At 43.4% G+C, this 26307-nt stretch overlaps 1 protein-coding gene, 1 long non-coding RNA gene and 3 other non-coding genes across 8 annotated transcripts in view; all 5 read left to right on the top strand.

Annotated features, from left to right (window-relative positions):
* The window catches only part of lrp4 (low density lipoprotein receptor-related protein 4), a 98264-nt gene extending 80381 nt beyond the window's left edge, over positions 1-17883 (top strand). The window contains exons 15-39 of one of the 3 annotated variants that reach the window (XM_047580318.1): positions 3190-3366; positions 4780-4905; positions 5457-5665; positions 5970-6051; positions 6144-6249; positions 6346-6547; positions 6662-6851; positions 7640-7771; positions 7994-8134; positions 8237-8323; positions 8402-8573; positions 8699-8861; positions 9019-9244; positions 9459-9762; positions 9911-10129; positions 10228-10362; positions 10641-10749; positions 11076-11268; positions 11777-11890; positions 12048-12159; positions 12726-12787; positions 13528-13615; positions 13707-13848; positions 14023-14084; positions 14872-15008. In XM_047580318.1, the coding sequence (XP_047436274.1) occupies positions 3190-3366; positions 4780-4905; positions 5457-5665; positions 5970-6051; positions 6144-6249; positions 6346-6547; positions 6662-6851; positions 7640-7771; positions 7994-8134; positions 8237-8323; positions 8402-8573; positions 8699-8861; positions 9019-9244; positions 9459-9762; positions 9911-10129; positions 10228-10362; positions 10641-10749; positions 11076-11268; positions 11777-11890; positions 12048-12159; positions 12726-12787; positions 13528-13615; positions 13707-13848; positions 14023-14064 (3533 nt within the window). In that variant the 3' untranslated portion in view covers positions 14065-14084; positions 14872-15008. Of the gene's footprint in view, positions 1-3189; positions 3367-4779; positions 4906-5456; positions 5666-5969; positions 6052-6143; positions 6250-6345; positions 6548-6661; positions 6852-7639; positions 7772-7993; positions 8135-8236; positions 8324-8401; positions 8574-8698; positions 8862-9018; positions 9245-9458; positions 9763-9910; positions 10130-10227; positions 10363-10640; positions 10750-11075; positions 11269-11776; positions 11891-12047; positions 12160-12725; positions 12788-13527; positions 13616-13706; positions 13849-14022; positions 14085-14871 lie in introns of all 3 variants that reach the window. The other 2 variants (XM_047580317.1, XM_047580315.1) reach the window with 2 other exon arrangements.
* Positions 17884-19113: 1230 nt separating this feature from the next.
* On the top strand, positions 19114-25026 carry LOC125005011. 2 transcript variants are annotated; one of them, XR_007112407.1, is made up of 7 exons: positions 19114-19253; positions 19575-19664; positions 20052-20251; positions 20914-21020; positions 22133-22265; positions 22940-23117; positions 23651-25026. It is a non-coding gene; the product is annotated as an uncharacterized LOC125005011 (long non-coding RNA). The 2 variants fall into 2 exon arrangements; XR_007112406.1 differs by lacking the exon at positions 23651-25026 and having other exon boundaries at positions 22940-23588.
* Positions 19731-19843, top strand: LOC125006018. The gene has a single exon (XR_007112520.1). It is a non-coding gene; the product is annotated as a small nucleolar RNA SNORD67 (small nucleolar RNA).
* On the top strand, positions 20318-20430 carry LOC125006017. The gene has a single exon (XR_007112519.1). It is a non-coding gene; the product is annotated as a small nucleolar RNA SNORD67 (small nucleolar RNA).
* Positions 21926-22038, top strand: LOC125006019. The gene has a single exon (XR_007112521.1). It is a non-coding gene; the product is annotated as a small nucleolar RNA SNORD67 (small nucleolar RNA).
* Positions 25027-26307: the final 1281 nt, after the last annotated feature.

Here is a 26307-nt window from a genome sequence, read left to right as displayed (position 1 = left end):
ACACCTGTGCACCTGTGGGGGACGGGAAAAGAAAGGGCCTTGGTTTTTTTTCTTGTGTGTGTGTGTGTGTGTGTGTTTGAGAGAGAGTGTGCATGCGTGCATCTGCAGTGATTCTTCATTCACATTGACTTGTCTACTGCATGACAGACAACATGTCCAGTCCAATGGAAGGAAACCATGGCGGTAAACCTACGAAACAGCACCCCCTTGTGGACGGCTGCTCAACTTACAAGTCTGAACATAACAGAAAAGTGGCACAGTTGTCATCCATCCTGCACGAGAGCGGGGATGTGCTCAGGAAAATTAAGGAAATTGGCCGTCTACGTTGACATGTGCGCAGATAGTATTCAAATCTGGATGGAAACAGAGCAAGCTCTTTGGAAAGCGGCTCGTATGGATTGGCTTTTTTTCTCTAACGGTGGTGCCAGACCAAAATTACAAGTCGCCACAATCAAAAGTGTCTGAGTATCATGAATATCCAGCAATTACTGTCAGCTACAGTTCTTTCTGATACAACCAAGTATCCAAGTTGGATATTTTAAATCTCTACACGGAGTAGCTTGAAGATGTTTTTTTGGTACCAATTATGAACGATTTTTATCCAAACCTTAAGTGCACTTCGTGTGCTTTGATACTTCCTTACATCCTCGTTCATCTGTTTATCCGTCCATCCTGAAACATGTGTTTTTGTCTCTTTATCGTCAGATAATTTGCATCTTTAGAAGTTATTCTCTTTATTATTGTTCCGATATATACAGTAAAATTTGTTTAACCTGCGAAATGCTTAAAGGGTTACAATAGTTTTATCTTGTTTGATGGTTTATAAATGTCAAATCTGGAGAAATCTGGAGCCTGGGGGATAGTTGATTCCCAAGTTTCCAGACATTGCAGTCCATCTCGTTAAGAGTTAAGACTGTGTTCCGTCCGTCTGAAGGTGACGTTGTGTTGCGTGAGAGAGCCGGTGAAGGTGTGAGACGACTGGAAGGCGTCGCATGTAGGTTAAAGGGGACGTAACTGTGAAGGCTTGGCGGGATGTTTGATGCCCTGTTGGTCTGCAGCTGCTCCTCCAGCTGTCCCACAGGGGGGGAAGAAAAGGAGCGGCGGTGAGGGTGGGGGGGGCGCAAAGATGACATGCAAGAAGGTGACCGTATCAAAGCAAGGCGCCTCTGTAGATGCTGGTGACTCCGAGGAGGGAAGTGGGTGTATTATTGTCTCCCTCATGCGTTTATCTAAGATCAGAAAACGCCAACACTCAGCCAGCATCACTTCACGCGCACACACACACCTGGACCTGAAAAGAGCGAGGGATGAGGGGAGGGGGGACGGGAGGGGGGGCGCGCGGGAGAGGGAAAATGTAGAGCTGCAGGTTTATTTATTTAAGAGTCTTTACTGAGTCTTAGAGAAAATTCCCCTTTTAACTCTTTTCAGATGATGGCCATATGCATGTCTGTGGCCGCAAATCAAATCCACAGCGCGCAGTTTTGACAACATGTTCCAGTCTCGAGAGCCAGCATCAAATGCCTCCTCAGATTGTTCTTATTCTTTAATCCGAATCACGATTTCATCAATTCGATCCAGGGAAGCAAAACGGAGCGGAACAAACATGATATTGTTTCCCATTTGCACAAAACCACAGACTTTCATTTCGAATTAGACGACAGCTTCTTCAGGCATGAACATTAAGTTTCAACAGAGGAGAAAATTCAGTTTCTTGGGACTAAGATAAGTACAGATAGGGTCAGTGCTCTTTATTTAGCCATATCGATGAAGGGACTCCCACATCTTTTATTTTGATTGAACAAACACTTTCTTGCTATTAAGATACAAATGAAAAGCTTTTGTCCCCTTCAGCTTTTCCTCGTGGACACACACAATTACTTTGTTCCCTTTGACTCATTATCATTCTGGTTTGCTTCCAGTTTTATCCATTCACCACTTGACATTTATGTTTCGCCGTAAAACACTGTGATTAAAGCAGGGGCGCTGTTTTTAAAAGCCGCGCACCAGCATGCAAGCCGCGCGGCCGCAGCTCTGCATATAGCAGCAGAAATCACTTTTTCCATTCATTCGGCGCTAGCGTCCAACTGGCTTCTCTGGAAGAGGAGGATTAACCGGCAGAAAGACAGAGAACCAACATTAATTTGGACAAGTGTGGACGAGTCACCCTGAGCAGATGTTCCCACTGGAGACAAATCTGCGGGGAGTTCCCTGTCGCACATGTTAGTGTTTAGACCAGGGTTCCACTGACTGTGAACGCAGTTACTGACAGTTTTTGACACAAGTCATCCATTTGTATAATGACCGAAGTAGTCGTGGGCTTAAAGCCTCAGTGCACTTTTCTCTGCCAACTCTTTAAAGCTCCGAACCTTGTATTTGCAGCCCACTTCCTTCTAAAAGAAATTAGGTTTTCGCATGTAAACATAGCCAAAGTTAGAATGACAAATGCCATTTTCTCTGGGTTTCTGCTCATTGGTTGTAATCAGCAGATTTTTTTTTAAAACAAGAATTATTGCTATTTATTTAATCACTAACAAATGAGACAAAGCCTTTTCATTTTAAGACAAAGAAAAAAGTTAACCATACAGGATCGACCACATACACAAATGCCTGGTATTGTTTTTTGGCTTTCATCTTGCGTACTCACCTTGTCTTTGGTTGGGAAGATTTGATCCGTGTCCAGATAAAAACTACAAAATATTTGCACACAGTCCGAGACCAGCGCCGTTATCTGCGTTCTTGATCTTATAGTTAGATCCTGGACGGAAAAGGCGCATTACGTTTGCAAAACCAATGGAGCGCCTCTGGTTTTGGACACTCAGGCCACAACTTAACCAGCTACAGGCCGATGAGAGGCAGAGTAATTGAAAGCAGCTCTAAAAGGAGACGACATGACATCAGCCAAGCCCGCAGCGCTGTATGGGAGGATGTTTGGAGAGTGTTGGTGGAACGAGCCAAATGTAGCAATTGCTCTTTCCATTTTTTGAGTCGGGACTGAAAAGTCGCATGAAGCGAAATAATCATTATTTTTCCTCATTACAAAGGTGTCAGATTCACAGGCTTGTTTTTGTTCACTCTTGGTGATTAACGTCCCACGAAAATACAAACAGATTGTGATATGGAAAATATCATCTCTCAGCCTTTCTTAATTTTTTATTTATTTATTTTTTTCTTTCTCCTTTCTGTGCTCAGGTCTCCCGCACCCGTTTGCCATCACTGTGTTTGAGGACAGCCTCTACTGGACTGACTGGCACACCAAGAGCATCAACAGCGCTAACAAATTCACAGGCAAGAACCAGGAGATCATCCGCAACAAGCTGCACTTCCCCATGGACATCCACACGCTGCACCCCCAGAGGCAGCCCGCAGGTCTGTACCTTCGTGAATACAGTTTGCTCACGTATCGCTCATGTGTCCCACGCTTTTCCATATTTCGCTGTTAGAATCCACAAGTATAAGAAGAAGTGAGGACACCGCAGAACTTATTCTGTGTTTTGGATATGTGGAAATGTTTCATAATCCCTTAAATAGGAAAACGTCGGTCCTTAATAACCACGTAAACTCTTGATCCGATAGTTTCTCTCTGGTTGAAATGAATCCCACATGTGTTTAACCAACGCGGTGTAAACATCAGGTAACTTGAGTTTCTATGAAGGACTGAAACATGGAGATGGAGAAACAACCAGCTGTTCAAGAAAAGTGACAAGTGAAAGATGAACAAAGTCTGAAGCAATGTTGGAAGTGTGGCTCTAGAAAAATCTATATATCTATCTGTATACAGTACAATTTTTCCATGAAATTGAATTCTGCACAGCACACAGAAGCACTTTGTCAAAAAAAAGGTTTCTGTGTGGTTTTAGGTTTTTTTTGTGTTATAAAAAAAGCTTTCACAATAACACACATTATAAGTTTAAAGGGTAGCGCATATTTCACTTCACATAACTTCAGATGGAGTTGAAGGAAAAGAAAACAGTTATTCTGCATTCGTGAGACTTGGGAGGTGCTTTGTGCGGTCATTTGTTTACCCACATCCTTTCCAATCTGTCTCTGACGGGGCGTTTTTTTTTTTCCCAAACTGAATCCTGGGTGAGAACAATGGACCCATTTTTGAAAACATCCAAGTTTGCAGCTTGAAGCCGTAAGAACAAGTTGCCGTGCCACAGACGGGGGAATAAAAAAGAACATCAAACACGGTTTTAACTTTAGAGGATGGAAGATGAGCCGGTTGAGGACAGGCACAGGAAACGGGAACCTTCTTTAAGGGTATCGCTGCTCACAGAAGTGAAAACTAGTCCCACGGCAGAGTGATTTGTTTCACTACCCTGTGGTGAAGCGGCCAGCTGAGGTGCTTTCATCAGCGTGATAGCGAAGACGTGTGTCTTCTGCTAACAAACCGTGTTGAACTTGACTTCTGGCCAATGGAAAGTTTTTGTTATCACGCTGATAAAGTACTGAAGCGCTCTGACAGTAATAGGAACTGTGAGCTGCCTCTGTGTTGGCAGAGGGAGGTCAGGTACTGACCCTTTTGTTTTGGTTTGCGACTCACTCAGTTCATGCCTGAGCAGAACTCTAAGCGAAGGGGCTTCAGACCTCAAGTGAAATCCAGATGCTCTGAGGTTTAGAGTAGGTTCATTTGTTGGGCAGGTTGACACGCCGAGAAGTGCTCTTACAGACGAGACGATGGTGTTGAACTGAGAAGACGTTTGATCACTTCAGTGGGAGAGGCAGCGGGGAAGTGAATCACTGCATACTTAGTTGTGTGTGTGTCTTTCTTTCCTCTAGGGGGCAGGAACCGCTGCGGCACCAACAACGGGGGCTGCAGCCACCTGTGTCTCCCCAGCAACAAGACGTACACCTGCACCTGTCCCACCGGCTTCAAGAAGGTGGACCAGTACAGCTGTGCCAGCGGTGAGTTACTCAATAGCTGGAATGTTAGCATGTGTAATAGCTCAGTAGATGATATGCCACAGTTCAGTAACCTTAAATTTATATTAATACTAATTAGTAGTAATCTTTTTTTTTTACATTTTACATTTTGTTGCACTACACTTATTATTATTTTCTTTTGACTCTATACTTAAAATGAACAAATTGATCAGTTAATCTGGTCAGCCTAGTTGTAGTTTTTAGTTAAGTAACTTAAATTCACACGTTCCAGTTAATTGTAGCTAAATCATTTTTGAATAAAACCCTTTACATTTTTCTCTTGCTCTGTGTGTGTAGCCTTAAACAGAATTATTCTCTTACTCTGTCACATCTTGTAGCTATAAAGACCGTTACATTTTATCTTCATCATTGTGAATAATTATGTTATGGCTTGTGATTTATTATTACTCAGTCAGCATGGTTGGGTTTTCCCTCCAGTTGTTCATTCTGTGGTAGTGTTGTTTTGCTGTGTTCACTGTTGACCCCATTGTTAAACCTAGAAGACTGACAGAAGACCTTTGGTCTTTAATCAGGTCTTGACAAGTTCCTGCTTTTTGCCCGAAGGACGGACATCCGACGAATCAGCTTCGATACGGAAGACATGTCCGATGATGTCATCCCTCTGGCTGACGTGCGCAATGCCGTGGCTCTGGACTGGGACGCCAAAGACGGCTACATCTACTGGACTGATGTCACCACCGACTCCATCAACAGAGCACTGTGGAATGGCACCAAGCAGGAGGTCAGTGGTGTCCGCAGGCTTACTGAACTCGGCTCTGAAATCCCATCATCTCTCATCCGTCCTGGAAAGTGAAGGAGCAAAAGAGAGCTGCAGCTCAAGAAACAAGATATAAGTTTACGCAATGCTGCCATCTACTGGTGCTGATGTGAAAGTGCAACCGCAGCCTTGTAGAAGATTTTATAGTTTAGTACAGCAAATCAGTCTTTACCAAATTCAAAGATGCATAACATTTACAGAAAAATATCAAATCATGTCTGCAACTAGAAGGGCGAATTCATATTTGTCTGCCCTTTTTTTTTTCTAGGTGGTGGTGGACACCAGTCTGGAGAGCCCAGCAGGTTTGGCGATTGACTGGGTGACCAACAAGCTGTACTGGACCGATGCCGGTAACCAGCTTCATTTCATATAAATAAAATAATATTTCTAGTGCTGTATCTCCTCTGCTGCTGTTTGATTTCAACCACTCATATTTTGCCAGGTACCGATCGCATCGAAGTGTCTAACGCCGACGGGACCATGCGGACTGTCCTGATATGGGAAAACCTGGACCGGCCCAGGGATATTGTTGTTGATCCAATCGGAGGGTGAGATAATTGAGGAGGTTTATAAAAAAAAAAAAAAAGTAGGATGCGAACCTGTACGCGTCCATGGAACTGATTCAATCCTTTCTTTGTGTGTAGCTTCATGTACTGGACTGACTGGGGGGCCAATCCAAAGATCGAACGTGCAGGAATGGACGCATCAAGTCGCATCGTCATCATCTCATCCAATCTGACGTGGCCCAACGGGCTCGCTATTGACTATGAGACCAAACGCCTGTACTGGGCTGACGCTGGCATGAAGACTATTGAATTTGGCAACTTTGATGGTTCTGATAGACAGGTAAAAGATGTTTTCGAGATGTTTTTCATCTTTTGCTAAGATTATTATGGGATCTTGCCTGTTTAGGAACATTTCCAGATCTCATCGGAGCTCTACTTCTGCCTCTACATGCAGGTTTTGATCGGCAGCCAGCTGCCACACCCCTTTGGCCTGACTGTACACGAGGACAAGCTGTACTGGACGGACTGGCAGTCTAAGAGCATCCAGAGCGCCGACAAGCTCACTGGCTTGGGAAGAAACACGCTGGCCGAAAACCTGGAGAACCTCATGGACATCCATATGTTCCATCTGCACCGCGAGACAGGTGAAGATGTGAAGTGTGTGCACCAATGTGTTACACTGATGGAACAATCAGCTGGTACATGTAATGTTCGTCTCTGGGCTGGAAGAACACATTGGACTTGGAATTAATGAAACATTAGTTGTTAAGTAAATTGTTTCTGCTGCAATTCTCTCCAATCACATCATATAAACAGTGAAGAAATGCTAGACGTTAATGTCATAATTTAGGTAATTTGCTCTAGTTAGCTTGCCAAGTCAAATTTGCCTGTTCTGTTAGCTTTAGCATAAGCAGCCAAGGGGCAAAGTTGTTTAGTATTTGTCACTCAGATGTCAAAACCTCATCAGATTGTTCCCTGTGTGGAAATAATTATGATTATGATCATTAGGACAAACGCATCATATCCTGCAATAGAGAAAAATCGCGCCCCTGTCCTTCCACCTTTTTGTCTCGTACTAGACAAAGGAAAGTAAATCTCCTGTCTGATTTCTCTCAGCTCAGATCCAGTATCTCTACTGACACTGGGGGGATCACAGGTAAACTGAATCCAGATCATTGGCTGAGAAGGCAAAGCCTCTAGGGCGCCTGCCAAACCAAAACCTCACTGATCTCACTGACGCGTGGGCCTCTTCTGTCTTCCCAGAGGGGTTTCACTGCTTTTTTTTTTTTTTTTTTTACACTGTTTTATGTTTGACCCAGTTCCTATCGCTTCCCTTGCCGTTTTTTTTTTTTTTTTTTTCTTTTTTTATATATCTCCGAGCTGACTTAAAAACTAGGACGTTGGCTGAGTGTGTTTGTGTCTCCATGTGTAGTGCGTAACCCGTGTGAGGTGAATAATGGAGGCTGCAGCCACCTCTGTCTCCTGGCGCCTGCTCCCAAAGCCTCCAGCTGTGCCTGTCCCACTGGGATCAACCTGCAGACTGATGGAAAGACCTGCACACCTGGTACGAGGAAAACTTCTGTTTACATTTCAGAAACATTTGACCCAAATGTGAAAATGGAGTGGGAGTCGCACTGAAGTTACCGCATGGTTTCTCATAGTGTCTCCCCCTCAAGAAATCAATTACAAAACAAACAAACAGAAAAATAACAATAGAAGAAAAATCGGTTGTTTTACCTTGCAGATAAAAGCATTCTGACAAGTAGTGCTATGTTTTTGTATGCAGGGATGAGCAGCTTCCTGGTCTTTGCGCGGAGGACCGACATCAGGATGGTTTCTCTGGATATCCCCTACTTCGCTGATGTGGTCTTGGCCGTCAACAGCTCAATGAAAAACACTATCGCCATTGGTGTGGACCCCAAAGAAGGTTTGTGTATATTTTTAAATATTTAAAATATCTCAAAAGGACAGCTCATGCAGAAATTGTGGCGCTTACAGTATGTTGATGTGTCTGTGGCGCCCCCTGCAGGAAAAGTCTACTGGTCCGACAGTACACTGAAGAAAATCAGCAGAGCCAACATCAACGGGACGGCGCATGAAGAGATCATATCAACCGGTGAGGAGGACGGCTCACATGAACAGTGGTGTTTGATCACGCTCGGGCACAGTTTCATGACTTTGGTTTTCTCTGCAGGCTTGATGACAACCGATGGGCTCGCTGTGGACGCTGTTGGCAGGAAGATCTACTGGACGGACACGGGAATCAACCGCATTGAGGTTGCCAACCTGGACGGCTCCATGAGGAAAGTTCTCGTCTGGCAAAACCTCGACAGCCCTCGAGCAATCGCCCTCTACCACGAGATGGGGTCAGCATGCTAATTTTGAAGTCATAAGAACGTTTATTTAAGGCTAGAAAAATGTTAGAAAAATGTGTTCATTTTCTTTCTTGCCGAGAAAGAAGTCTTAATTCTTCTCTCTTACTCTTCACCAGCTATATGTACTGGACGGACTGGGGTGAGAATGCGAAGCTGGAGCGCTCAGCGATGGATGGATCGGACCGCGTGGTCCTCATCAGTAACAACCTGGGCTGGCCCAACGGTCTGGCCATCGACATGGCCGGCTCACAGTTGTTGTGGGCTGATGCTCACACTGAGGTCAGTAGTGACTCCCTGTGAGCCTTGCAGCAGCTTAGTAGTATAGTAGTAGGACAAAAACAAACATGTTTTTTAGAGTCAGGGAAAAAAAAAAAAAAAAACATTTCTAAGTGAATTTAACACATCTGTATTGAATGACACATCTGTACCGCTGCAGCGCATCGAGGCATCCGACCTCAACGGGCAGAACCGCCACACCCTCGTGACTCCAGTTCAGCACCCGTACGGTTTAACTCTGCTGGGGTCCCATATCTACTGGACCGACTGGCAGAGCCGCAGCATCCAGCGAGCTGACAAGACCTCCGGGGCCAACACCATCACGGTGCGAGCCAACCTGCCGGGCCTGATGGACATCCAGGCTGTGGACAGAGAGAGGCCGCTGGGTGAGTCTGAGGACAGGAACGTGGACTCTAGATAAAGTTTTGATACTGCTAACGCAATCGGCCACCAAAAAAGAATACATTTTGGGTGAAATTTCATGGGTCATTTCAGATGTGTTTGCATGGCTCCAATATGTTAAAGTAAGATCAGCACACTCCTTGACTGAACACAGACTGGTGTGTAATTAAATCGCCCGTGTTCCTGTGGTCCTTTCAGGTTTTAACAAGTGCGGCAGGAGGAACGGGGGCTGCACGCACTTGTGTCTGCCTCGTCCCAACGGCACCTCCTGCGCCTGTCCCACCGGCATACAGCTCAAGGGGGACGGCCGGTCGTGCGATGACTCCCCAGAGACGTACCTGCTCTTCTCCAACCGCGTCAGTGTGCGCAGGATCTCCCTGGACACCGACGACCACACTGACGTGCACGTGCCCGTGCCCGAGCTGCACAACGTCATCTCGCTGGACTACGACAGCGTGGATGGAAAACTGTACTACACCGACGTCACCCTGGATGTTATCAGGTTTGTTACGCGCAAAGGTTTTCTGATTTAAAATGAGTTTTAGAGCTTCCAGAGTCGCTTAAAAAGACCATCCGGACAGAGAAGAATGTAGACAGTGACAGATAATACCGGTATCATCACATTGCTCATTGTTCACTTTGTTGTTTAGGCGCGCCAACTTAGATGGCAGTGAAATGGAGACGGTGATCAGTCAGGGCCTGAAGACCACGGACGGGCTGGCTGTGGACTGGGTGGCCAGAAACATGTACTGGACCGACACTGGGCGCAACACCATCGAGGTGGCACGCTTGGAGGGAACCAGCCGCAAAGTCCTGGTCAACAACAGTTTGGACGAACCCCGAGCAATTGCGGTGTTCCCGAGCAAAGGGTAAGAGACACATCCACAAATTCAAATAGTTGATAATGAATTACACTAAAATAAGTCACATATTCACAGATGTTTTCTTCTCCCCGTCGACTCTGCAGGTACTTGTTCTGGACCGACTGGGGACACATTGCAAAGATTGAGCGATCTCACCTGGACGGCTCAGACCGGAAGGTTCTCATCAATACCGACCTGGGGTGGCCCAATGGCCTCACTCTGGACTACGACAGACGAAGGTCAGAGGGAGAAGCATGACTAAGAGCCTTGTATGAGGTTTTATTCCACACAGGAATCTTGGAAGTGAAATTAGATGTAATGAGTTTTTCAAGCCCCGCCACCCTAGTGAGGATAAGGGCCAGTAGAAGATGAGATGATGACTTTTTCATCACAAAATGATCTGATCATATGTAAATATTGAGTTACTGAACATCTGTAAAGGATTTTTCATATTTGAAACGTTTAACCATCATGAATTCATTTATACATTATTTATAATGTGCTTTTTTTCCCACAGGATCTTCTGGGTGGACGCCCACCTGGACAGGATCGAGAGTTCAGACCTGAATGGAGACCTGCGCCAGGTCCTCGTCAGCCCGGTGTCCCACCCGTTCGCCCTCACACAGGTACCCTCCCCCACCCCACCCCCAGCTCTCCTCACCCTCAGCTGTCAATCACTGGGCTGACCCTTCCTCCTGGCTGCCTCCTCCACTCACCTGCTCTTTTTCACTCATCGGCTCACCGTGTGGTTCTCACTGGTTGTCCCTTTGTCCTCCAGCTCATACTGAACCCATTCGACTTAACCATTTCTTCTACTTCCCTTCCACTCTGACCCTCATTTTTCTTCCTCCTCTCTCCCCTCCCCCTTTTCCCTTCCCTTTTTCTTCCTCTGGCCCCCCCGCTCCTTGTCTGTGTTTTTCCTCTCCTCTCTTCTTCTCCCTCGTTTCCCCAGTTGAAGCCGGTGTCCTCCCCTCTAACCCCTTTCTCCCGACTCTCGCAGCAAGACCGCTGGATCTACTGGACGGACTGGCAGACTAAGTCCATCCAGCGAGTGGACAAACACGCTGGCCGTAACAAGGAAACCGTGCTGGCCAACGTGGAGGGCCTCATGGACATTATAGTGGTATCTCCTAACAGACAGACAGGTAAGGAGGCTTTGCTCCATCTGCCACGGGAAACACCAACAACCTGTTTTTGTGAGAACGTTGATGAACAGTGTGTTCGACCCAGAAAATGCTGATCAAGCAGTGTGAATGCTGATGAATGAAATATTCTCGGTGTGACTGACACGGCTGGTCAGTAACCTTTTCTCATGCACCGTTAAGGTTTTTACTGCAAGGTCATGAAGAGCATTCGGTTTCCAGTCGCTTTAATCTTAATTAGAAGAAGACGTCTTTACTTGAGTGTGTTTAATTAATTATAATAAATGGGAAAATTATTTTTCTAATTAGGTTGAATTGTATTTTAATTAGTCTAAAATCACAGCATTGGTATCTTGAAGAAGGCCGGGGCTTAATTATCCAGTGTCACTGTCCTGTTACTGGACGCCAGACAAATTAAAATCTAAAAAGGAGGAGCAACACTCTCTAATTTCAAAGAAACCACTCACATTGTTTGGTGCCTGTTGTGAATTTTCCCTCTCCTTCCGTTTAGGTACTAACCTCTGTGGAGTAAATAATGGTGGCTGCACTCACCTCTGCTTCGCCAAGACCAACAGTTTTGTCTGCGCCTGCCCCGATGAACCAGACGGACGACCCTGCTCCACAAGTAAGCGTCCTCTTTAACCTGACTGATATTTTCGTCTTCGACTAAAAATAAATAAAAGAGTAAAAGTCTTAACAAAGCAGCAGAAAAAAAATATAAATGAATAAAACCACTTGCTTGTTTCTGAACACTCGTGTTCTTATCTGCATGTTTTCATCAGTTTCAGGTTACATCCCCACTTCTCCTGCCAGAGGAACCAGCAGCACCCCTGTCCCCAAAAAGATCCCCAAAGGTCCAACAGACGCTTCCCACAGAGGACCCGCACTGATCAAGTACGTCTGACTGTTCGGTTGAATATTTACGTACTCTGGGAAACACAGAAGTAGATTGGCTCCTCTGTCATTCATCATTCTTTAAAATGTAATAGTACAGTGATAGACGGGTGACCTGTCCACCCCACCTCTCACCCAGTGACAGCTGGGATAGGCTCCAGCCGCCCATGTCCCTCCTGAGGACTAGGGAAAATAGAAAATGAATGAATGAATCAAAATATTATACATGAAAAAATTCAAGTAGCAATGTGTTCTCCACAAAAGATTTTCTTTTTGTTTTGATAGTTTATACAGGCCTAGCATAATGGGCCTAATAAGAGTTTAAAGAATGTTTTCATCCCATGGTAGTAGAAAAAAAAGCTTTTCAAAATGCATTAAAGCTGCTAAAGCTTACACAAGTTCCCCCTGCAGGGAGTTATCTTCAGGAAAACCCGTCAACGCTTCGACTAAAATGAATCATTGAATGTTACTTCGTCCCCTGTTTTACGGAATACTGTATTTATTTCTCAAGCTGGGTTTCTGTCTTATTCTTTATTTCATGTATTTATTTATTTATTTTTTTACAGCTGCACTGGCAAGATCCTGAACGCAGAAGGCTGCTTGAACACTGTGGTGACAGCTCCTCACGGTCAGTTCATCAAAATGTTCTCTTCTCATTCCATTAGAGCCCATTTGAGAGATCCGCACGTCTTACTCATAGCAAAAGGAGAAAAACAAAGTATTAATCATATGCATGTGCTGATGGACTGGAAGCAAACTGCTGTCCCGGCTTTATCAGCAGCAATCAATTGAGACCCTGCAAACAGAAACGCAGCGTTGAAACGTTGTGGTTTTAGGCAAAGCGGTTGTGGTTTTTACATCAGTAGCTCGCTTCGCTCATGTGATAAGAGCTCTGGAGTGGTTTCCAGGTGGGAGTAATAATAACAGTAACAGTAGCAGTAATTATTCCACACTTGTGAACATCATTCACATTGACCAGTGAGCAATTATTTCATTTTCTCCCTAAAGCTAACTGGCAGAAACAATATCTGAAAAGGCCGAAATGATTAAAATGAAGAAACAATAAAGAAAACGATTTAACAAAAAAAAGAACTGCAACCAAAACGTGATTTAGATTTAGATTAAGACAAGTTGAAACTAATCAAGTGTATCAGTGAAAAACCCTCAAAGGTCTAATTGTATGCATTCATACAACAGGGTAAATGTAGTATATCTGTATAGTATATAATATATAGCTGGAGGTACTTGTATCACAAGCAAAAGCTTCTGAACTGAGATGAAATTAAGGAATAAATCTTTCCTCCAAAGGACTGCTCTGTGGACACACGCCCTCTAACATGTCTCTAACATGTGTATGGTCTGTTGTAGGGGAAGGACTTCATATCAGCTATGTGATTGGTGGAGTTCTGACCATCCTGGCGATTCTCATCCTCATCGCTGCCTTGATTATCTACAGGCAAGTTTTTTTTTTATTCCCTCGTCATAAACTGAGGGTACTTCAACTTAAAACGTGTTATATAATATGCCGTCGTTTTCCCGCTTCACAGACATAAAAAGTCAAAGTTTGCTGATCCGGGAGTGAGCAACCTGACCTACAGTAACCCCTCCTACCGGACGTCCACACAGGAGGTCAAGATCGAGACATCGCAGAAGCCTCCGATTTACAACCAGCTTCGATATAAGAAAGAGGTAACGGAGCAATGGGGCGCCGAGGATTTTTGTTTGATAGATGAATGGATTTGAGACGAGTCCGTGAGATTTTCATAGGACGATCTCAGACTGCGTGGGTGTACCATGGGATGTCTCCAGCCACATTGACTATGCTGAAGTATCTTCTCTCCCCCCTCTCCTCCCTCACTGCAGCTCTCTCATCCCTACAACTCCCTCTCTCCCTTTATCTTTTGACCCACTTATCCTGTGGAGAGGTAGTTACACGGCATGAAGGAGTTGTGTCCTTTCTTTCTGAGTTGCGCGTCTTTGTTTCTCTTCATTTGTCTTCGGCCGCATGCGACGTTGCTGTTGGGAATTAATAAGCCGGCTCTTTGGCGCGGATCAGCAGCATGTTGGTGCTTGTTTTTTTGTGATACTGACATTCCAAAATAGAGGACATAGATTTTTTTATTATTATTATTATTATTATTATTAAAGGTGTTACATGTATCAACCAGAACACACTTCATGTTTTCGCTGCAAGGCAGATGTTGCTTTCTGTCTATTTTCTTTTTATATCCAACATTATGAGCTGTGTATATGAAGGCTAATGTAATCCAGTTCTTCTTAGCCAGTTTCCGCTCCCTGATCCTGCAGTTTCACAAGTTTGCAGCTTTATAACAACACAAAGCAATCTGTATTTGTTTAGACTAATTAAATACCTGCAGCTCTTTAATCTGAGAATGAAAAACTAACTCCAGAAGAAAACGCGGCATTACTTTAAAGAGTCAACTGGGGCATGTTTGAAGGTGACATTTTGTTCTGCAGTGTTGTGCGTTTGGTTGCTGATTAATCCACAAGGGAAGTCCACCGATAACAGGCTGAATGTTTAAAGTTTTGCCGGCTTATTCTTAGCTGACCTTAACATTAATCCATTTTTTATTACAACACCATTATAAACCCGTGCAAACACCCTTTTAGTACCCGAGGGTGGACTTTCCCTTCGAAGCCGCTCACATGACGACAGCCATTGTCACAAGCTAACCGTGTCTCGTTGTCCAGGGGGGAGTGGATGGAGGCTACACCAAGGAGAAGATCCGCATCGTGGAGGGCGTGTGTCTCCTCTCCAACGAAGAGCTTTACTGGGACGACCTAAAACAGATCAAGCCCTCCCGGGGCGGCCTGCACACCTGCATGCGCACAGACACCGTGTCCCTGCAGGCCAGCAGCGCCTCGCTAGATGACGGCGAGACAGAGCAGCTCCTCCAGGAGGAGGCGTCCGAGTGCTCCTCCATAACCACCCTCACCCCTTCGGCCATCACCCCCCAGCGCCACGCCCAGCACAGCCTTCCCGACACCGGCTGGGCCTCCATGCGTAAACCCTCCACCGAGAGCGAAGTGTGAGAGCCGCTTCCCCCTCCGTGCTTTATCTCAACCGTCATTACCTAACACACACATGCAGACGCCTGTATTTAGAGCCGGTACAAATACACTAAGAGGAATAGATACAAACACAGTTGCATATGTAGGCTTACGGTACATATGGACCTGGTTAGACACAAATAAGCTCACATAAACACAACTCATGTCTCCGAAACTGGGGCTCCGTCCTACTTGTGCACACGTGCGGTACAGTCCTCCCAACAGTTCCTTCAGAGCGGCTGCCATTAGGCAAAGTGATAAACTAAGGAGCACGCTGGTATAAGAAAGCAAAGGACTCTGGGGAGGAAGGGAACAGAGAGACACACAAGCGTTACCTGGAGCCTTTTGTAAAGGGTGCAGACTCTCAGTGCGACAAGCGCTTCTCTGTGTACGCCTTTATTTTTGGGAACTTTTCTTCTCGGACTAAGCTAAAACGTCGTCGTGCTCCCTGGACGGTGTAACCACAGCGCTCTCTCTAATGCCACTCATGTCTTTATGAACTCTATTTATGAACTTTTTTTTTTTTTTTTTTTTTTTACTTGCAAGAGTGGGTTTGCTGCCCGAGAATGATCAGAGTGTTAAGTTAGAAGTTTGTACAGCAGCGCCCGGTTGTTCACGAGTTGTATTTATGACAGTGCCAAAGGGTGGAGCTTCAGAGTCTCCGCGCTTCCTCCTCCCATCTACACCATTCATATCAAAGTCTGGGATGTTTGTTCTAGTTTTACTGACTTGCTCGCCTCGCTGGTGGGAGACCTCGTTTTGATGACTTCTGCTTCTGACTTCTTATTTTACAGCCTCCAACCGATCAAACAAGAAATTGCTGTAGCAGGTACTCTCAGTTGTTTGCAGAAATCCCTTCATCTTCTGTAAAAAAAAAGAAAATAGTAATTCAGCCATTTCTGATCCTCGGGCATAGCAGAAGGAGCCTCAATGAAGTAACAGCCTAAGTGCCAAACGTTCATTCTTTTTCCTCCTTCAGCTGTATATTTATTTTTCTCAGAGGTTTTAAGATGTACGTGACAATTTCTCACTTACCACTACTGCTATTGAGCCATGCAGATAGTTGTGGTTTTATTTACACAGGTACAAAGATAAACATCTCTGGGATTGCTTCTGCCGCATAACTCTGCAATCATTTCCTCACCGCAATCATGAGAAACATTTTCCTGAGGCTTAATATCCAGATAACTGGTTATATTCGGTAGCACTTACTAATAGATATTTCAAGCTCTTTAATGTTAACAAAATAAACATTTCATTTTTTATTTTTTTGTCAAAATAGAAAATACCACTCCTGTAATTTTATTTTCTTTGTAGGTGTATGTCTACACTACAGCTTTAATCAGTGTTAACTTATCCATGATATCAACCCACATTCTCCACCAACATCCTCCCTTTAGCTTTTTAGCTCAGTGCTGAGTTTTCTTCAACAATAAATGCAATATTGCATAGTTTTCTTTTGTTTTTGTTTTTTTTTTGTTTTGATTTTTTTTTAACGATCATTGCAATTTTACAATAAACTTAGCAGGATACTGTAAAGAAATGGTAGCTATTCTGATTTCTGGAACACAATCACAGAAGGTCCCGTTCCGATTGTTGTGGTGGGTTAGCGTCGAGCTTCAGAGGCAAATATATCAAAAAGTTAGTAAATACAACCAAAGGTATCTGCTTGGCAAAACACTACTAGAGGTAAATGAGAACATTTGTTTCCGAGTTTCCGACCCAAATCTGTAACTTAAAGGGGCACTCACCGAATCTCCCACAGTGCAGTTTAACAAATGGAAAACACTGTGCATGTCTGACCCCAACAGATGGAGAGGGTTATAGTTTAAAAAAATAAAATAAAATATATCGCAGCTTACTGAAAAATAAAGTAAAAAGATATTGTACGTTGCTTTAACTTTAGAGTACCGTTTTGTCTGTTGAAAAGTGGAACAGGGAAATAGTATATTGCTATATTGACAAATATATCTGTTAGACATTACTATAGAACCATGTATTTTGAAGTATCTGCTACAAGCTCAGCAACTTGCTGATTTGCTGCTAGACAAAGCACTGAGGCCAATGAAAGAGGGTCTTGGCAGCTACATAACTACAGTCAATGACAGGTTTGGTTGACGGTAGGCCTACAGAGCATCACAGCGACCCGGTATCCAGTTATCCTGGCTCACAGTCCCTCCAACTCTGCTGCAGGAACGCTAAAACTGTACAGATTTTATCAAGCGGATATAAGCGGACATTTCTGTTGATATTGCGTTGAGTTGTATAGTCTTTTGTACAAAGGGATTTCATGACCGTTTTTAGACTTGTATTAATTTTACTCACTGGAGAAACCCTTTTTTTTGTTGTTTTGTTGTTTTTGCTGGATTATTTTAACCACTGTGTTTCCAACCCTTGTAAATGATAGGGAAGATGACAGTTATTTAATAGTGCTCTTTTATCTTATGAAATACTGGTAACGTATAGCTGTTGTAAAGTTAACAAAAAGAGGTATTTATGATTTTTTTTTTTGTTTGGTTGTCACTTGATGTGTAAATATGAAAAGACTGTATATGTATTTCCATGGCAGTACTAACAAGCTGTGTTGTGTGATATAGTGAATTATCCCTTTGCTATCTTTTAATATAAAACTGCATTTGCATTTCAATGAAACTTTTGACTCGCTCATCTTATTGCCCTTAGATAAATGTGTTCCTCATTAGACATGGTGATAATATAGCAATAAAGGAGATGCAAATTTCTGCGTCTGCTGATAATTATGGACATAACTGTGGGAGGGAAGATGTAATCACTGAATCGGGGTTTTGAAGGCATGACACCAAGATATCTCACATTCAGATTTGCCTTTGTCATCCTTTGAAGGCTTGAGCAGAGATATTTGAATAATATAACTTTTTTTTTTTTTTTCAACAAAGTATAATATATAATTGAAGAGTTTGACTTACGGTCAGTTAGTAAGCTGAAAAACTATTTCCATCAAAGTGGCTATAGTGATGAAAGTGTTAATCAATCTTCAGGCAATGCCAGGAGTAAGACCACAAACCTCACTTTATACCACACAGACCTGGACAGTGGACAGATGCAATTTGACACTCTATGAAGTTTAACTGACATGGTGACAAAGTAATTTCCCTCGTGGATCATTAAAGTCTTTCTCAGTCTAACACGGGTCATATATGGGACAGCAGTAGCTTTTGAACCAATCAGAGCTCTGTACACAAGTACACAACTTGTGCTGAGTAAATGTTGCATGCAATGTGTCATTTTCTTCTGATTTCAGTGCTAAAAGTCACTATAGGATTCAACCAACACATTTTTTCCAAACAAATAAATAAAATAAAATAAAATAAAATAAGGCGAACTCAACAACTTTTTATTTTTTAACTGTTTGCCACCTTTGATTTCCACTTAGAGTGATTCTGACTTTTGTGACAGACACTTGGCTTTCAAAAGAGACCAAGACCATGCATGAGCTCCAAAATGTTCACGAACAGTATTCAGTTTACTTTGGCTACGTCCTAAATAGGTGTTTTCTTGCAAAAGGGCTTTCAGAGGTTAATGTCTCAGAACAAAGTCACTATCAGAAGCTGAAGCTTCTTACACGCAAATGCACACAAAACCTGCACTGATTGTAGGCTACTGAAAAATATATGTTTAGTGATGTCAAGACATACAAATGTCTAATATTCGTCATAGTTTGCAAGAGTGAGAAAATACCAAGTGACAACATTCCAAACTAAGTTAAATCCGACCTAGGACGTAAAAACACAAAGTTTCTTGGCGGCTGGCCGGCTACACGTGACATGTACACACATTGTCATTGGCTTACTTAACAGGAAATACGTTTCGATTGTCCAATGAATGGCCGCCATCTTCCCAGCATGTGAGCCAATCAGCTGCCAGAGTAACACATTCACGCGCTTGTTTAAAGTGAGGAGGAAACGTGTGAGGGGGCTACACGGAGAGCTACAACGGACAAGAAAGCCACACTAAAACGATAACACCGAGGACGCATTGCCTTTGTAAGTTTTCTTCATTTGTTATGTTTTTGTTTTAAGGATAATGTGTGACGTTTTTAACAAATTAAAGCGCGTAGTAGACGACAGCCTAGCTTACCAGGTAGCACTTAAGCTAACCCTGCTAGCTAGCATTCGCGTTATTTCCCCTTTAACCGACCTAATTGTTCGTCTGCAACGTTTGAAATAAACTTAACAAGTAGTCGACCGATTCTGCCACACTGGAGAGTTAAGGTTTCTATGACTGAGTTTATAGAATAACCGTGTGTTGTGTGTCTTTGTTCTTGACAAAAGTTTGTGTTTTGCGTTGCTCGTGTTTGTACGCAGGCTTCGATGCAGAGAGCCAGACTAGCAGTCATGGCGGCGGATGACACAGAAGGGATGATGATGCCGGTTGATCTGAATTATGAATACAAGGTAAAGTTAAACGCACCAGCAGAAACGGTATTTGTCACACAACCGCATAGTGACAGAGGCGGAGGGTGTGACAGTGATGAGTTGCACTTAATCACTTGGGGTGTGTTGCCGTGGCAACGGCGCCCTGAGCCGACCCAACCTGAGGACACACGCTGTGCACAGGGGCCATCTGACTCCACCCTCCCTCTATCCTCAAGAGTGTTTTCTATACTGATGTTTGTTTTTTAGGTACTACGAAGAAGTGTCCTAATGTGAAAGGGTTAACTCTCTTTTGAGTCGTTGAGCTGTAATTCTGTCTAAGCCACAACATTTGAGGTTCGTTTATTACGTTAAAACGCATTTTCTGAATGTGCATTAATGCGTTCTGTCATTTCTCCCTTTATTCAGAGTCTAACATCTGGGAACGTAAGCGTTCTGTGGAGTTCTACAAGCTCTTTGCCCTCTCAAACTGGAATTAGATGACCTGGAGGTGGGTTACGAAACTGAACAACTACATTTTAAGAGGACTATGTTAAAGAATTTCCATCATGGCGGCGGATGACACAGAAGGGACGTTGATGCAGGTTGATCTGAATTATGAATACAAGGTAAAGTTAAACGCATCAGCTAAAACGGTATTTGCCACACAACCGCATAGTGAGAGAGGCGGAGGGTGTGAGAGTGATGAGTTGCACTTAATCACTTGGGGTGTGTTGCAGTGGCAACGGCACCCTGAGCCGACCCAACCTGAGGACACACGCTGTGCACAGGGGCCATCTGACTCCACCCTCCCTCTATCCTCAAGAGTGTTTTCTATACTGATGTTTTTTTTTAGGTACCACGAAGACGTGTCCTAATGTGAAAGGGTTAACTCTCTTTTGACTCGTTGAGCTGTAATTCTGTCTAAGCCACAACATTTACACAGATCCTCCTTGTTCATAGATAGATAGATAGATGGATAGATAGTTGGATAGATTACTTTATTCATCCCTGAAGGGGAAGATAGTATTGAAGATGGTCTTTTATGACTCCCTGTGTATTTGGAGTCGTTACATGCAGAGGGAAGCGTTTTGAGACTGATTAGATGACTTTTTGTCACATAGCTTGGACATTTCCGTTACTGTTATGTTGCTAGATCTGAGGCACAAACAACTTGTGGAAATGAAATAGTTTTACCTAATTATCACTCAGCCTTGAGGTTTGTTGATTACGTTAAAACGCATTTTCTGAATGTGCATTAATGCGTTCTGTCATTTCTCCCTTTATTCAGAGTCTAACATCTGGAATCGTAAGCGTTCTGTGGAGTTCTACAAGCTCTTCTTTGCCCTCTCAAACTGGGATTAGATGACCTGGAGGTGGGCTCCATCAATCCTGAAGGTCTGTTTCTGGATGTGATGTTTATGTGATAATAGAATTATTTTCTTTTTGCTGAAAGTTTTTTTTCCAACTCATCCACCAAAAGGCTTTATATGGGTTCCATGAAACATAGCATAGTAACAACATAGTTCCAAACATAGCATCTGCTGCAAGTGGTTAAACTCATCAGTCGTGTTTACTTTAATCTATTGGTCATTAGCTTCAGCTCGTTTCTTTTTTAAATTTTTATTCAGTTTGACAAACATTTGTAACTGCATCATGGGTTTTATTTATCACATGCTCAGTAATACAATCTATATATAGAACGATGCACAGTATTTGTTTAGTACCTGCAGCCAGTAGTTAAATGGGTAATTCCACACAGCACACAAGGTAAAACGTACAAGTATAAATGTATGAGTGAGAAAGAACAGAATAAAGTATAATTTGTAAACTTAAAAGGGAGTACGTCTTGTGAATATACACACATTTACAACACTGCAGCTGTGTCTATCAGGGCAGATGTGACGTAGCTGAGCAATGTACACAAGACTGAGCTCTTGTATCCTGCATTCTGTCAGAGGCTGTCGTCCCAGCCTTCATCTAAGTGTGTGTCAGTGAGCGTAACAAAATATATCTTCAGAACTTTTGTTCATATATCATCACCGGAGTCATTGACTTTCTGGTGTTTTCTGCCTTTGTTTCAAATGTGTTAAAACAGCTGCTCTCAAATCTATTTAACACCACAACTGTGTCACAGTAAACTGCAAAGACTGGTGATGTTGTCAGATATTTCTTGTGCCAAAAGTTGCATTTAATCACAGCTGTTGCTTAGTCATAAGTTCACTGTGTGTTGCGTTTTACGCGCAAATAATGAATAGTTCTGAACGTCTTATACCATAAAGTGTTTTGGAGAGCTGCCAGGAGGTGACAGTGATGAGTTGCACTATTAGTCAGGTTGCTGATTGCAGTTGCACAGCGGGCCTGTCCTGATAATCCGTGGTGACACCCATTGTGCACAGGGGCCATCTGAGTCACCTCCCAGCCTAAAAGAAAGGGGGAACAAACAGGACGCTGCTTAAATGTTTTCTAATGTCAGTTTCTGACATTTTCTGTGTTCTTTGTTTTCTCAGCCTGAAGACGGTAGACTTACTGTAAAGCTGGGTCAGATGTTCAAGCCTTTGTGAATATGATCAACAACAAGAACGTGACACCCTGACAGCACATGTCCTTCCAGTGACTGGAACAACTCCACGCTGAGAATTGGTGAGAACTTTTTTTTCTTGTTGCCCCCCATCTCTAAAATCTAATTACACCTGCAGTTCTGTGTCACCTTTACCCAAAACACACTGAACATAGTCTGTGACAGCTGTAATATTTAAAGACCCTTAAACGTAATCAGTTGGTGAAAGTTTAATCCCATGAACTGTGACATTTGTTACTTTGGGAGCAGCTGTGGACTCATGCCAGAGCTCTCTCAGCAACTACGGTGTTATTTTGCCCCCAACAGGCAGAAGGTTATGAGCACGAGCAGCCAAGAATACAGCTCCGCCCCGTAAATGGGGGGGAAATTACTCGGAGCCTTTCCAGTTCAAGGGCAGCCTTCGAAATGCTATTACCAAGACCATAGGAGGTTCCTTTGTGTACAGATGCTATTTCTTCTTGTGTTAACTTATTACGTTTGTATATCTAATTCAACAAGCTTGCAGTTGCTCTGGTCACTAACGACCCAGTTAAAACTTAGTCTTGCTGTGATCAGTGGCCCACTTGATAGTTGGACTCTGGGTTTCTTTGGAAAACCAAAACTGCCCCCAACAGCAGTTTTCCAGCTGTGTTTTCCATTTCTTTGTCCTGATTACTTTCCTAAATTTATCATTGGCTCTGCTTTTCCATTTCTCCTGTCCTCCTTCTGTCTTCTCTCCCCTCCCACGTCCCCGCAGGCCGTCTTGTGCCCAGAAAACCCTTCCAGTCCCGCAGCAACAGCCACCGACGCAAAACAGATCGTACCCAAGTTCAGTTGGGACGTTCACTTGCTGCGTATACGACCTGCTGCTGGTCCCAGAGCTGCTGCAGAACGACCACAAATGACCCAACTCGGTGCCGGAAAACGCATCAGCGGTTCGTGTGAATGCGCTAAATGGTTGTAAACTTGCAGGTTAACTAGTAGTGGGGTTGGTTTTCAATTTAAAAAAGCTTTAACTTTAGTAGATGGAAATGGAGCCGTGTCAGTGAATATGCAGCAAAATTATGTTGTATAAAACTAATTATTTAGAAATCTTTTATCACAATAAATAGTGAGACTGGCCTCGTAGCTCTCTTCCAAACTGGTTTGTCTGCAGAACAGGATCTGATCATTCAGTCTTTATTGTCTAACTCACTGTGGTGATTAATTTTAAAAGCCTGTGGTTTGAGCAGAGGACGTTAACTTTGTAGGCTCCCTGCTCCCTACGGTGTCATCCTACTGCATCGTGTTCTACCTGCTTTCTCCTGACCTGTGATGGTGTGAAAAACATATCGGTGTCGTCACAAATGTGCAAATGGCCTGTGGTTTTGTCTATACTTTGATGTATTAATGTTTTTGAAAATCCCCAATGGGGATCAATAAAGTATTATCTTAAGACCAATCTCCTTTTCTCTCCTTTACTGGGCAGATGTACCAGGTGTTGAACCAGAGATGCGACTACATAAAGAATGTTGGGACGATAAGATCTTCAAGCTCTCCAGATGTGGTGTTGGATTTATTGCTGGGTATCTTCAGATATTATTTTTACCATCGTTGCAACAAAAACCATGTCCAGGCACATACTGTAATACATATGCAACAGCCCAGCACCTGAAATGTGTGCTGCGTATCATAGCGTCGAGCTGTTGAGTAATCCTTTGAGTCAGAGCAGTCCTCTGCATCACACTAATGGCTTTTACTGACGCGACAGTGTTCCTCTGAAGGGATTACAGATTTGGAGGTTGGCCTTGCATCATCAGAGGCTTTGGCTCATCTTTAATATTTACTGGCTGACAAAACCACAGAACATGCAGAGATCCAAGCGTGATGATGCGTAAATGTTGTTGGCTGTGCGGCATGATGTGAAATCCATGAAATTTAACACTGACATACCCCAAGTAATGATGGAGGCAACAGTGCATCTGTTCACTACAGTTTCTGCAAGACGGTGCAGGAAATGATCTACGTGAACCTAGATGAGTCTGATGGTTACATATTTACATAATGGGAGATGAGTGTGTGTGTGCGTGCGCGCGCGCGCAAGTAAGAGGGTTCTTTCATTAGTGGATTGAATATCAGAATTGAATTGATTGGTTTTGTTTTCATTAATTAAAAAAAAAACACTTGCATCCATTTTTCTGTAAACACGACTTGCTGATTTTCAGGCACTTGAGAAACACTGCATGGTGCTCTGATGTTAACTGAGCCTCTGTGTAGTTTGAAGGGGGAAAAAATGTATAATATGACGACTCTAATCTTTGTCCATCTCTGCTGCATTGTATGATTTGAACCACCAGGTGGCAGTTAAATATCAGTGTTCCAGCAGTCAGTGGACATACATCAGGGGGTCTGAAGGCATGAAACCTTTAACACTGAAAACTCGAAATATAAAGCAGTTTTTTTATTTTATTTATTTGATTCACTTGTCAGTCCTCCAAATCATTATTTCAACATCTTTGGAATTATGGTGGTTTTGAATGGCATCAATTTATTTTTTTTTACATTTTATTTTGTTTGTTTGATTAGCTTGTCACTACATAGACGTTCTTTAGGGTTTTATTCTCATTTCTTACAGTTGCTGCATTTCTTTGAACTCCTTTGTATTTTAAATTCTTTCAGGGTTTAATTCCCCTAAGTATTATCTGAAGGAATATTGACTTGAAAAATATTCCATCTGTACCGTAACCACATTGTCTAACCGCGACTGTTTCAGTATTCAAGTCTGTGCGAAGGGCCCTTGACTCCATTTGATGTAGAACAAGAGACGAATCAATTATTCACCTGGTTAATTGTTAACTGAGACCACATTTCCATTAAAGCGACGCATCAAAGGTTGCATACTCTTTTCTTCTTTGCCCTATGGTGTTGTCATTAATTTCAGAGATCCGGTGGTAGTCCTGCTCGCACTCCATTCTCAGCAAACATCAGTTCGACCTCTGGATTTCACCTTATCCTGTCAACATCAGCTGAGCTGTCAGTCAGTCTTTGTCACAGAACAATGTCCTCCTCCTCCTCGGGCACTTTTTTTTCCCCCCCTGTTAGACTGAACATTACTTTACCAGACAGTAGCCTGAGACACTGCTATAGCAACCAGAGAGAAGCAGGCTGCAGTGTGCGCTGATCGTGGGAGAAGGAGGAGGCAGCCAGGGTGATGTGCTTTGTTCAGAGATGTTTTCCGTCTCCTGCTGTGAGTGAAATTTGGGCTGTGATGTGAGGTGCGGTCCGTACGGTCGGGCCTCTATCTGCTTCCTCTTTCTTACGACTACTTCTTTTCTGCTGCTGTTAAGACAGATGTTTTCATTTACTTGGCAGTACGTTTGATTCGCAGCAACCAACTAATTAGCTCCGGTTTTCATCGTTTTGTTTTTCCACATGTTCTGTAGTTCAGATGATGCGTGGCAACGGTTTTCAGTGTAAATGCTCCGTACGATAATGTGCTGCTTTACATGTTTCAGAGATGGTAACGAAGTAGAGCTACTACACTGCTGTAGGCTACTTAAGTATTAAAATGCTGTATTTGTACTCTAAAGCTGGATTTCCATACACGGCCTACCTCTAAACCACTCCGCACCTCACCACCCTTTGACCCTCCTCCCCCTTGTTTTGCAGGCTTTAGTCGGACCCATGAGCCAGAAGAAGCAACAACACAATAACACATGGAAGATCTCAAAGGAATGTTGTTTGCGACCCTCCTCCTTTTTTTGGTGATATTTCTAACATCATCCTCACTACATAGTATAACTTCAAAGAGAAATGGATCGATTAAAAAAAAAAAAAAAGTAACACAACTAGCCCACTAGCTTGTTGCTCTTAGCAACAGCGGGCTACACAGTAAAGTTTGTTCCAACAACCAGTGAACGAAAGAAAACAACCGTTACGCAGTTATGAGCTTTCAAGCAGAACTCAATGAACGTAATAAAAGATAAAAACTTACCGGAGGACTGCGCCAGCGGTGTAATGGATTCAAGGGAAGCTCCCTGGTCTGTGGTCGTACATCGCGTCCATCTCCTCGTTCCATATCGGGACCTTTCGGTCAGCACCACTCACAATGTTGTGCCCCTTGGCTGTCCGATAATCGGCCTTCAA

This window comes from Mugil cephalus, chromosome 3, assembly GCF_022458985.1.
Source record: "Mugil cephalus isolate CIBA_MC_2020 chromosome 3, CIBA_Mcephalus_1.1, whole genome shotgun sequence".
In the NCBI taxonomy this organism is placed as follows: Eukaryota; Metazoa; Chordata; class Actinopteri; order Mugiliformes; family Mugilidae; genus Mugil; species Mugil cephalus.
This window is presented reverse-complemented; position numbering and strand designations above follow the sequence as displayed.